Source organism: Rhineura floridana, chromosome 4 (assembly GCF_030035675.1).
Source record: "Rhineura floridana isolate rRhiFlo1 chromosome 4, rRhiFlo1.hap2, whole genome shotgun sequence".
NCBI lineage: Eukaryota > Metazoa > Chordata > Lepidosauria > Squamata > Rhineuridae > Rhineura > Rhineura floridana.
The window spans coordinates 189,931,930-189,944,420 of NC_084483.1; the positions used below are offsets into that span (position 1 = coordinate 189,931,930).

The window sequence follows — 12,491 nt, forward strand, 5'->3', positions numbered from 1 at the left end:
CTTTGGTGAGGTACCTTGTCAAACGCTTTTTGAAAGTCTAAGTACACTATGTCCACTGGATCACCTCTATCTATATGCTTGTTGACACTCTCAAAGAATTCTAATAGGTTACTGAGACAGGACTTTCCCTTGCAGAAGCCATGCTGACTCTGCTTCAGCAAGGCTTGTTCTTCTATGTGCTTAGTTAATCTAGCTTTAATAATACTTTCTACCAGTTTTCCAGGGACAGAAGTTAAGCTAACTGGCCTGTAATTTCCGGGATCCCCTCTGGATCCTTTTTTGAAGATTGGCGTTACATTTGCCACTTTCCAGTCCTCAGGCACGGAGGAGGACCCGAGGGACAAGTTACATATTTTAGTTAGCAGATCAGCAATTTCACCTTTGAGTTCTTTGAGAACTCTCGGGTGGATGCCATCTGGGCCCGGTGATTTGTCAGTTTTTATATTGTCCATTAAGCTTAGAACTTCCTCTCTCGTTACCACTATTTGTCTCAGTTCCTCAGAATCCCTTCCTGCAAATGTTAGTTCAGGTTCAGGGATCTGCCCTATATCTTCCACTGTGAAGACAGATGCAAAGAATTCATTTAGCTTCTCTGCAATCTCCTGATCGTTCTTTAGTACACCTTTGACTCCCTTATCATCCAAGGGTCCAATTGTCTCCCTAGATGGTCTCCTGCTTTGAATGTATTTATAGAATTTTTTGTTGTTGGTTTTTATGTTTTTAGCAATGTGCTCCTCAAATTCTTTTTTAGCATCCCTTATTGTCTTCTTGCATTTCTTTTGCCAGAGTTTGTGTTCTTTTTTATTTTCTTCATTCGGACAAGACTTCCATTTTTTGAAGGAAGACTTTTTGCCTCTAAGAGCTTCCTTGACTTTGCTCGTTAACCATGCTGGCATCTTCTTGGCCCTGGCGGTACCTTTTCTGATCTGTGGTATGCACTCCAGTTGAGCTTCTAATATAGTGTTTTTAAACAACTTCCAAGCATTTTCGAGTGATGTGACCCTCTGGACTTTGTTTTTCAGCTTTCTTTTTACCAATCCCCTCATTTTTGTGAAGTTTCCTCTTTTGAAGTCAAATGTGACCGTGTTGGATTTTCTTGGCAATTGGCCAGTTACATGTATGTTTAATTTAATAGCACTGTGGTCACTGCTCCCAATTGGTTCAACAACACTTACATCTCGCACCAGGTCCCGGTCCCCACTGAGGATTAAGTCCAGGGTTGCCGTCCCTCTGGTCGGTTCCATGACCATCTGGTCTAGGGCATAGTCATTTAGAATATCTAGAAATTTTGCTTCTTTGTCATGACTGGAACACGTATGCAGCCAGTTTATGTCCGGGTAGTTGAAGTCACCCATTACTACCACATTTCCTAGTTTGGATGCTTCCTCAATTTCATATCTCATCTCAAGCATTTTGATCAGGGGGACGATAGATCATTCCCAGTATTAAGTCCCTCCTGGGGCACGGTATCACCACCCACAACGATTCTGTGGAGGAGTCTGCCTCTTTTGGGGTTTCGAGCTTGCTGGATTCAATGCCTTCTTTCACGTATAGAGCGACTCCGCCACCAATACGTCCTTCCCTGTCCTTCCAATATAGTTTATATCCAGGGATAACTGTATCCCACTGGTTTTCTCCATTCCACCAGGTCTCCGTTATGCTCACTATATCAATGCTCTCCTCTCAAGTAGAGCTGGGAAAGATTATTGGCTGAATCCTACAGAGCCGCTACCAGTCATTGAAGACACTGAGCTAGATAGCTCAACTGCCTGGCTCAGTACTCAGGCCTCTTCTCATGTTATGATGCTCAATATAGGATTGAACACAAGGAGCAAGGTAGGTTTCATGTCTCTCAAGGCAGCCAAACAACCACCACTCAATCTTTGAGGAGCCTCTTTTAATAAATAAATGGCAACTTCCTCCACTCTGTCCCTAATTTCAATGTGTTTTGCCCCTCCTTCAGAAGTCTTCCCCCTCCCCCTCCTTCTGAAACTCCAAAGGGCCTCAGCTCAGCGGCAGAGCACCCGCCTTGCATGAAGACGATCCCAGGTTCAATTCCCGACATTTCCCGGTAGGCCTGGGAGAGTTCCCTGCCTGAAACCCGGAACAGCCACTGCCAGTCTGTGTAGACAATGCTGAATTAGATGGTCTGATTCAGTATAAGGCAGCTTCCTATGTTCTGAAGGGCTGATCAGCCAATCACGCTGGCTAAATCCATCGCTATGGTTGCAAGTCCACCACCGCTAGGCGCGTGAGCACGCGCGCGCCGGCGCGCACACACGGGGGGGGATTTCTCCTTGACTTCAACCCCGACGTGGAGTTTGCATGAGCTGTCTTTTACGTAGTTTGCCGGATTCCTGTTTACAGCTGCCCTAACCGCGGCTACCGAGAAAGGAATTCCTCCTGGCCACGATCCGGTCACTTTTGGGCGCACAAGTTCCCTGCAAGAAAACCGCAGCGCGGACAAACAGACACACACACACAAGGAGACATTGCTTCGGCAGCAGAGGGGAAATTTTCAGAGCCGGCAAGGCCTCCTTTTGCATATATGCACCGTGCTTGTGTGGGGATGAAAGAAAATGCGCGTGGTTCTTGCCGGGGGGGGGGGAGCGGCGCAGAGATCAATGCATGTATGCGGTGGAGAAGGAGTGTGGGGGGGCGATCCCGCAGCTCTTACCTTGGGGTCCTTCTCGTAGTAGTACTGCTGGGTCCGGATCCAGCGCCCCACCAAGTGGTCCCGGACGGTGTGCGCCAGGGCGAAATAATAGTCCCGCGGGGTGGCCACGTTCCTGTCTTTGACCAAGGTGAAGTGGAGGTGCCGGTTGAAGCTCTTCCGAATCTCCGCCACGTCGCCCAGTCCGGCGATGCCCCGCACGCTGATCTGCTTCCTTTTCTCGGTGTCGGTCAAGGGAACGGCCATCCTGCCTTGCTTAGCGGCTGCAAAAAGCGGCTCGCCTGCTTTGAACGGCCCTGGCGCGGACAGAGCCTTCGCTTGGCCGATGTTGCTGCCCTGCTTCAGCTTTCTGGGGAAGGGCGGGCAGGAGGCAGGCGGAGGGTGCTGCGGTTGTTGTTTTCACTCCTCTTTCCTTTCTTTTCCTCCTGCCGCGGCTGTTAGATGAGGAGGCTCCCCGGCTGCGGGCATCAGAGATGCGTGGGTGGGATGCAAGCGAAGCGGCGGCAGCCCCGATCCTCCGCCCACTGTGACTGTTGCAAAGGCTGGCCCGGGACTCGCTGCGGCAGCGCCTGCGCTGTGAAAAACCAGGCAGAGCGGCTTTAGAAAACAAGACCGGGCTGCTGCTGCTGCGCTGCCGCCTAACCCTGGTGGGGGGGGGGTGCGGACAGGGGGAGACGGGCTCCTTTTTCCTCGGCGGGCATCCTTTATCCCTGGAGGATGCATTGGGGGATGGCCCAGGTCAGCCAGGGGCCTGATCACAGGGGGGAGGAAGGCATCGAATGAAAGCGGCTCATTAGCCACAAGTTATCTTGCTTTTCAATATGGTTGTAATCCTTTTTTAAAAAATGTTTTTAACTTTTTCTTTTTATAGATGTCGTCAAAGCTTAAAAAAAATGTTTTTAAAGAGGTTTAGTTTTAATGTATTTTAAAGTCTGTTTTTATGATGTTTTAAACTATTTTTGTTTGCTGCCCTGGGCTCCTGCTGAGGGGAAGGGCAGGATATAAATTAAATAATAAATAAATAAATACATCTCTAGTTTTAGGCTCTGGGCAAAAACATTTCTCTTCTCCACAGGCATTTGGCGCCTAATTTTGGAGGGCTCTTGTTGTTGTAGCCTCTTTTAGGGGAGTGGGTTGTTCCACTGTTGTGTTCTTTACGGGCTTTTACCTTTTTGTTTTAAGGTTTTGTACTGGTTTTAACTTTTTATTGTTATTGTAAGTCGCTTTGGGTTCACTTTTGTGAAGGAAAGCGGCCAACACATTTAATAAATACTTAATCCCTCCATCACTATAGTATCCAGAAGAACACAAGGAGGCAGAAAGACTTCTGGGGGGAGGTAAAAAGGAGAGGGTGGTATTCAGTGTTATTCCTACTCAGAGTAGAGTCATTGAAGTTAACAGACATGACTAATTTAGGCATATGAATTTCACTGGGTCTGCTGTGGGTAGGTTGCCTGGGAGGAGGGCAACAGGAGCTTTTCCCTGGGGCCCTCAGATGGGGAGGGGGCCACATCAGCATTGTCAGACAGGAGGGTGGGCCCTACCAGTAGGCAGAGGGATGCATCTGCCGCACCCAGCTGACTTTGGATGTCATGAAAGGGCATCAACTTATTTATTACTGTATTTTTACTGCCAGGGGTTTGTGGGAGTTTCTACCTCCTGTGACAAAATAACGTGGGTTTCCTTGGATACTATGCCCCTTGATTTATGTGTGTATTGGGGGGGGGGATATTTGCTGCTCCATCTCAGGCAGCGAAATAAGTTGGGTTGCAGTCCTAACTCCACTTACCTGTGAGCGAGCTCCATTGTATTCAATAGGATTAGGCACAGTTTGGATTGTGCTGCAACCTCTCTAACCAAATGAACACACTTAGTCCCCTGAACCTCAAAGGCTGTTATCCTGAACACAGTTACATGGGAAAAAATCCCACTGAACATGGTGGAACATATTTCTGACTAAACGTGCACTGAGAGAGGCTTAAAAAGACCCTGGAGGTTGCCCATGTCTCCTAAGTACATCCCATCCAAACTTTTCTCGCACACTTTATATATTGGTGAACAAAGGATTCATAATTATTTTTATTTATTTATTTAAAACATTTATATATCACCTAACCATTTGCATTTATGATGCACATAAAAAGAAGCCATACATAAAAATAGTAGAACAATAAAATCATCATAAAACCAAGCCTTATCTTAAAATGCCTGCTGGAAGAAGAAATATTTGTTAATTGAAAACATTTGCATACCACTTAATCATTTGCATTTCTAAGCAGCGCACATAAAAGAAAATGGAAATGGACTGCCTTCAAGTCGATGACGACTGATGGCGACCCTATGAATAGGGTGTTCATGGTAAGCGGTATTCAGAGGAGGTTTACCATTGCCTCCCTCTGAGGCTGAGAGGCAGTGGCTGGCCCAAGGTCACCCAGTGAGCTTCAAGGCTGTGTGGGGATTCAAAAGAAGCCATACATAAAAACAGTAGAACAATAAAAGCATCACAAATTATGAGAAAAGACAGGGCAAATGATATTGGGAAGGGGAAGAAATATGATTAAGGTCATGTTTAAAAGCTAATTCACACTTTCCAAAACAATACGCAATCAGAAACACAGCCATCCTTTGAAATTTGTACTGCCGCAAATTTTGCAATGCAGTTCTCCATCCAAGTAATGTGTATAAAAATGTGTATGCATGTAAGGGCATATAAATGCATATGTTACTGCATATAACATAGAAAAATGCATTATATTGCCGAAAATTTGTTTGGAAAAAAGTATATATTAGGAGAAATCTCACTAAAATGCTGATGAATTTTCATGAGGACATTTTAAAAATGAAATACACCAACTGATGTGGAGAACTGAAGACTGGAAAATAAATGATAAACTGAGAGAAACAGCAATTGACATATTCACGCACCCCTGCACGCGAATTAGCTACTTCCAGGTATCCTGGTGGTATGTCCCCCATGCCCACTGGCATCTCACAGATGAAACACAGGGTGACTCTTGGGTGCAATATTCCTGTTTTCACAACAGTGATAATTATTTACTCGCCTGGTCATATGCTTCATGAAGCAAAAGGGATGTTTTTGCTGTTTAAACTTAAGGGGGAAAGTTTAAATTCTTGTTCAAAGCGGCACATGAAATGCAGACTGTGTGTTACATGGTACCATGGACTGCAATCCTAAACACTTTCTTGGCAATAAGCTCCATTGAACTCAATTAAATGGCATTGGGACTTGCTTCTGAATAGACATGTTTGGGATTACACTTAGTGTTCATGCAGGTGCACTAATCAAGATGCATTTCTCCTTCCCCATTAACAGAATAAAAACTTCTAGAGATCTGGGGAAGGGGGCTACATCCGGAAAACACAACATGTGTGCAATTGTAGGGATATTAAAACTTATTTCAATGGCATCCCCATAATCCTCCAAAAGGCAAACTAGCACCAGTGATTTACTGGGGTCATGTTTCAGTAAATAAGGCCTCTCTTTGATATAAACAGGGACAACTGTATGTGGCCTGATACATATTTTTTAATATGATGCTCAATATAAATATCTGGTGGGAGAAACCATAACTTAGAGGTCTGTAGCTCAGTGATAGAACATACACTTTTGCTTGCGGAAGGCCATAGGTCATCTCCAGGTTAAAAAAGATCAGGTATTAGGTGATGATAGATATCTCTACAAGTATGCTGCCAGTCAGAGTAGACAATCGACAACTAGGAAGTCTTGATCCATGAACGTCCCAAATGGAGGTCAGCCATTATCAAAGGTGCTGTGGACTTTGAAGAAGCACGAATACAGGGCGAATGGGACAAACGAACTAAGCAGAAGGCACGTCAAACAAATCCTCATCGCGACCATCTTCCATCTGGAAACCTATGTCCAGGGCCGGCTCCAGGCATGCCCTTGGGCATCAGCTTGCCCTGGGCTCCGGCGTGTGCGCACACCCACTCCCACCCCCCTACCTGTCTCTCGTTTTTTACCATTGCCCTTAATGAAGATGGCGGCTGTGGTTTCCCTAAGGGGATGAAGCCTCCGCTGCCATCTTTGTTGATGGCACATGTGTGTGTGTGTGTGTGTGTGTGTGTGTGTGTGTGTGTGTGTGTGTGTGTGTGTGTGTGTGTGTGTGTGTGTTACGCACATGCATCTCTGCCATCAACTAAGATGGCGGCAGTGGCTTCAGTACCTTAGGGAAGCCGCGGCTGCCATCTTCATTAAGGGCAATGCTAAAAGGCAGGAAACAGGTAGGTGGGGCAAGGGAATGGCAGGCAGGCGGAAGCTCCTGCCCTGCGATCCATGGATGGTGCCATGGATCGCGGAAGGGGAGCGGAGGGCCTCTCGGGGTCTCCTGTAGCTCTGGGGCCCTCGGGCCAGTGCCCCACCTGGCCGCCCTTTAGAACCAGACCCGCCTATGTCCTCACTGTGGGAGGCTGTGTGGATCCAGAATTGGCCTCCACAGTCACTTACAGACCCACTGTTAAAGACCTTATCTTGGAAGACAATCTTACTCGGCCACAAGTGATTGCCAATTAAATAGACTTAGGGCCTGATCTGGTGTAAGGCAGTGCACTACGTTAAATAATATATAAGTATCTTAGGAGCTATACATGTATATTGCACAGCAACCCAGGATGAACTTTTTAAAAACTTTTTTTTTTTGGCAGAACGATCAACATTGGCTTCAGCAGACACTTGCAGAACCAGGAAATCCAGTTCCCAGGTAAATCTGACACTTTTGTGCCAGGCAAAATAGTCAGAGCTAGAGGATAAATATTCAGTACATACCAGCAACCTGAATACATCATGAGAAAATGGATTCAGTTGGCTGGCAAGCAAGTGATAGTGGATACATTTTCCCACTGGCCATGCTACTCAGTGACTACCTATGTACACATCTCACCTGGCAGTGATGGTTACCCATCAGGGCAGCAGGTGGGAATGGGTGAAGCTGGCAATCCTGGTTTCTCTCACTTCCTCATTTTTCTTCAGCTTGGTTCTCCATATCAGTTTGCTTTTTAAAAAATCTTCATTAAAATTCATCAGCATTTCTCCTAATATGCGGTTCTATGCAAGCTTTGGGTTATATACACACTTTTGCAAAGCAATGGCCACTAGCGTAATGAATTTTTGTATGTTTTTTTTCATCAATATATGCATTGTTAGGTACACTTTCTCCTAGTATAGGCATTTTTGTACACATAACCTGGATGGAGAGCTGCATTGCAAAATTCAGAGAAGTGCAAATTTTGAAGGGTGGCTGTGTTTTGGTTTGTGCATCACTTTGGAAAGTATGAATTAATTAGGTCTGTTTGCCTTTAAATGTGAACTGGATTGAATTTCTCCCCATCCCCCAGCAACAAGCGGCAACAATGGATGTCTCCCTTGGAAACCTTTGGATGCCATTGACTAGATATACCTGAGAGCAATGTAGCCTGAGATATGCAGTTCAGCTATGAATAATTCCCCTTTCCTTGCCATTTCCTTTGACATCTGTGCCACACTTTCCCTGCCACTCTCCCTCCCTTCTTCCCTCTCCGTAAGATAGGGGCAATGCTTGAGCTACAGATGGATTTTGTTTTCAAAGACTTTTTCATTTCAAAAACTTTTTTTAAAAATTCTGCAGGCCCTCCCAAGATAACCTATTCATTAATAGAAATTTGTTGGCAGAATTGTATTATTATTCATTACATTTGTTAATTACTTTTTACAAAAAGAAAAGTCTCACAGCAACTTATGCAATAAAATACAACAGATAAGAGCAATTAAAACCAGAAAATTTAAAATAATGTATAATACAAAACACCTGAAATGTTCATACAATAATATAATAAATGACAAGTCCTACTCACCCCACTAAAAGATGAGCACCCCCATAGAAGCTGCAATCCAATACACAGTTACCTGGGAGTAAGTCCCATTGAACCTCTTACTTCTGAGAATATAACTATGGGATTGCAGCCTTAGTTACCAAAGGCCTGGGTGCCTAAAAACTGGTAATGATGGCGCCAGGTATAACTTCAGGAGAGCATTTCACAGATGAGGGGCGACAGCTGAAAAGGCCCATTCTCTTCTTGCTACACTCTCTTTTGGTGGGGCACACAGAGAAGGGCCTCTGATTAAGACTGCAGCATCTGGGCGGGTTCATATGGGCATAGGCGGTCCTTGAGGTATGGCGGTCCTAGTCGCATAAACTTTAGAGGTCAAAACCAGCACTTTGAACTGAATCTGGGAAATGATTTATGAAAAGGAATTAATCCATTGTGCTATATTTTATTATTGTGGTGTTTGTGATACTGCATTTTTATTGTTTTTAACTGTATTTACAGCTAGTTTAATATTAGAAGATGCTTTGTAAAGACTTTTTTTTAAATCAGGGAATACGTTTCTAAATAAATAAAGAACTGAAAGGTTTTTAATTTTTTTTATTAATTTCAAAGAAAATCATAAAACATGAAAATGAACTATTTCAGTCAGTGCAAATCAATTTACAAAAAAAGAAGAATAAAGAACAGAATTACACTTGCAAGAGGGATTGCTACTTGTTGAGTGTATATTTATCTCACTTTTACCTCTGGTCTAAGAGGTTTTGTAGGTTATTGGGATTCTTTCAAAAACCTGCAAACCTGTTTGATTAGAGATGACACTGAGATGAAAGAAATGTGGTGTACACCATGGGAAGCAAAGATCCCCATAAGCCACACCAATGAATATTCAATTGTTTATAAGATATAATACTTGAAAACTTGGCATTTATTGAACACTTTCAGCAAGATGGCCAATGGAGGCTGGTGTTTAAAGGCTTGGCTAGTCCGCAGACTTCAGCTGTCCAGAGAGAACTAAATTTGTTTACCAGACACAAAGAACTGGTGCTTGATGAATTGATTCAATCATGGCAAACAAATCCCTTTCCAATCTGTCAGTCTACGACTGAGGTTTCCTATGGGGAACTAATTTCTTTTGATTCCACAAGATGTTCCCTCGCTGGAAACAACTGGCAGGCCCTATTTAGCTGGTCTTGTTTCTTAGGGCCACTACATTTATACGAAGAACATAATTGTTCATGTATACAAGTGGGGCCTGCAACAAAAGGTTGCAGTGTATCCCCAGCCCCTAAAAGGATCTCTTATGTTCAGAGCTCCACCCAGCCTAGGATAGGAGTCTTGCGCTTTTTGCAGGGGAGGGAGGGAAGAGACAGCTTTTTAACTTCCTTCTCTGCCACCTGGTGTGCTAAAAGGTAGCAGGGGATAGGAAAGATCTCTGTCTGATGCCTTGGAGAGCTGCTGCCAGTCAGAGTATAAAATGTTAACCTAGATGGACAAATAGTTTCCCTGCTACTAGGTGGCTCAGATTTGTGGTTGCCAACTCTGAACCTGAGCATTGTATAGCTATGTAATGTGGAAGAAGGGGATCTGAAGAGTGGGAAAATAGAGTTCTTTTTTCCTTTCCTAGTTCTTGAAACCACCCTGTCTATGTAGCACAAGGAGGAGATTATTTTAATCTGATAATGACACAGATCCCCACCAGCACTTCAGAAACCTATTAGTGGGTTGCAAAAATGTTTTTTTCCTTTCTTGCCTCCTGAAAGAACCCTGTCCACAGTATATAGTGCAAGAAGGGGATTGTTTTATCATAATCACTGCACACACATTCTACTCTTCAGGAAGCTATTATGAGGTTGAACTGGCAAATCCCCTCTTTCCCATTTTCTCCCCCTTTATTCCCTCCGCCCAACTGGTACCTCAACATTCTATACCTCCTAGAATATCAGAAGTCCTTGTCAGGCTATTTAAGGGTATTTAAAAACATTTCTATTTTAATTTACACATTTATATTTTTTCTGTGTAACTATCTTCTGAGGGTCCCCCAAGAATGTAGAAACCAGTATCTTATTTTTAGGTGGCCTTGTTTTGCCTCCAAAGTGATGGGCACTCAACTACGCTCACTATTAGAGGGAACCAGTGGGAACTACAATAAAATGTTGCTGTTTGGAATACTCTTGTTCTGTGTTCTAGCCAGCTAGTTATGCCTTTTCCCAGGATACTGCATTCCATTTCCTCTTTTTCCTAGTTTTCTTCTCTTTGCTATGTTCCTTTGCTATGTTCACTCCGAAGTCCCATTGATGTACAGCACAATCCTAATCATGTCTACTCAAAGTAAGTCCTACTGAATTCATTGGGGTTTACTCCCAGGTATGTGGGATTAGCATTGCAGCTTTACTCCCAGAAGAGTATAGGATGAAAACTTCATATTGGGAAGGTATTCAAAACAGGCTATGAATAAGACAAATAAACTGCCCTCTTCAACAGTCCAGGAAAATTTAAACTTATTTGACTCCTTATAATTAGAAAAGTATAACACATTGTAATGGCATCATAAGCTGCAGCATGTGCACTTTTTCAATTTTCTGTTCAAAAATTATTTGAAAGATAAAATGTGTAATATGCTATTTTTACAAGTAATTAAAAAACTGCATATACTGTACACTTTTATTATAATCATAACTGAAATTGTTTACTGTATGCCTATCAAGATCCTGCTGTGATCTTCTATTCTAGATGCATAGAAAAAGTACTTCTGATGCTGCTGAAAGCTATAAATTAACTGAATTCTTGATGTGCAGAAAAGCAGGAAAAGGAAACTGTTTTCAGGATTTTAAATGGGTTCCAGCTATTGCCTGGAGGTCAGCAAATCTCTTATCAATCACAACTGACTTCACTTATTGTCTAAAAACTTGAAAGGGCAGGAATTAGAGCCGCTGACTTTTAATAGAAGTTGTGTGGCGGGGGGGAGATGGCTGACATTTTGGTGTATATCTCTTGAACCAGACCACCTAGAAACTTAATTTAAAAAAAATGAAGGCTAAGAGCCTGGAGATTGGGGTGACTCACCCAGAGACCCAGAGAGGACCTCCAACAACTGGAGTGTCTGGGCAAAAACTGGAGATCTGGCAACCCTATCCCCACCCCCAGGAACAGCCAGGATCCCTTATAAATCTGCCTGATCTTGCAGGGAGTCTCTGTCAGTGGTCTCCCATGGTTCAGATGCACAGCTTGTAAGTACCAGAAGGCATGTGTTCAGGATTGTGGGCCCATTCCTGTGGAACTCCCTCCCAGCTGAGGCTGTGGGCACATTAGTTGCTTCAAAAGCAGCAAAAGTGGTTTGTGTTGCTGTGTTTTGAAGTGACTCTGCCCTCAGCTGGACACACCTCCCTTTTCCACTGCTGACTTCAGATCTTTCAGGACTGCCCACAGCAAAGTGTTGGGCTAATCACTGTCTCTGCCTGAGCCTGCAGCAAAGTGTTTCCATTGGCCACACCTAGAAGACAAAGATCAACCAACCAGTTGCAAAATCTGCCTGAAGTGGAAATTAAAAAATAAACGCGCCCAAGCTGATCCGACCAGAGTTTTGGAGTAAAAAGGGGTGGAGTTTGACTAGCGTCATGTGCCCCCATTTTCAGAAGAGAGAGGTGCAGATGCACTGGAACTGGCACAACAGTAAATGTCTCTCTACCCTGAGTTTAGATTGGGCCCCTCCTTGCTGAACTTCAGGTGCTTGACAAAGTATTCCCTATTTTAGCAGCCATTTTAAGGTAGTTTTCTCTTTCCAGGATGAATTTTAATTGTCCTTATTCTTCGTATTTTTTTTTAACGTATACCGATTAGGAATCCTGAATATTAAGTGGTATATAAATACCTTAAATAAATAAATCCTGTGACCACTGAACATGCTCAGTCTTCAATGGGCTATGGTGTTTGTGTGTAGTTTTGTCCTTTTTTCTGTCTCCCATAGATTTTTTTT

At 43.7% G+C, this 12,491-nt stretch overlaps 1 protein-coding gene across 1 annotated transcript in view; it reads right to left on the reverse strand.

Moving 5' to 3' along the window:
* Positions 1 to 3,199, reverse strand: part of PYGB (glycogen phosphorylase B) — a 61,051-nt gene extending 57,852 nt beyond the window's left edge. Inside the window, exon 1 of the mRNA XM_061625620.1 lies at positions 2,678 to 3,199. Coding sequence (XP_061481604.1) covers positions 2,678 to 2,920 — 243 coding nt within the window. The 5' untranslated portion in view covers positions 2,921 to 3,199. The remainder of the gene's footprint in view (positions 1 to 2,677) is intronic.
* Positions 3,200 to 12,491: the final 9,292 nt, after the last annotated feature.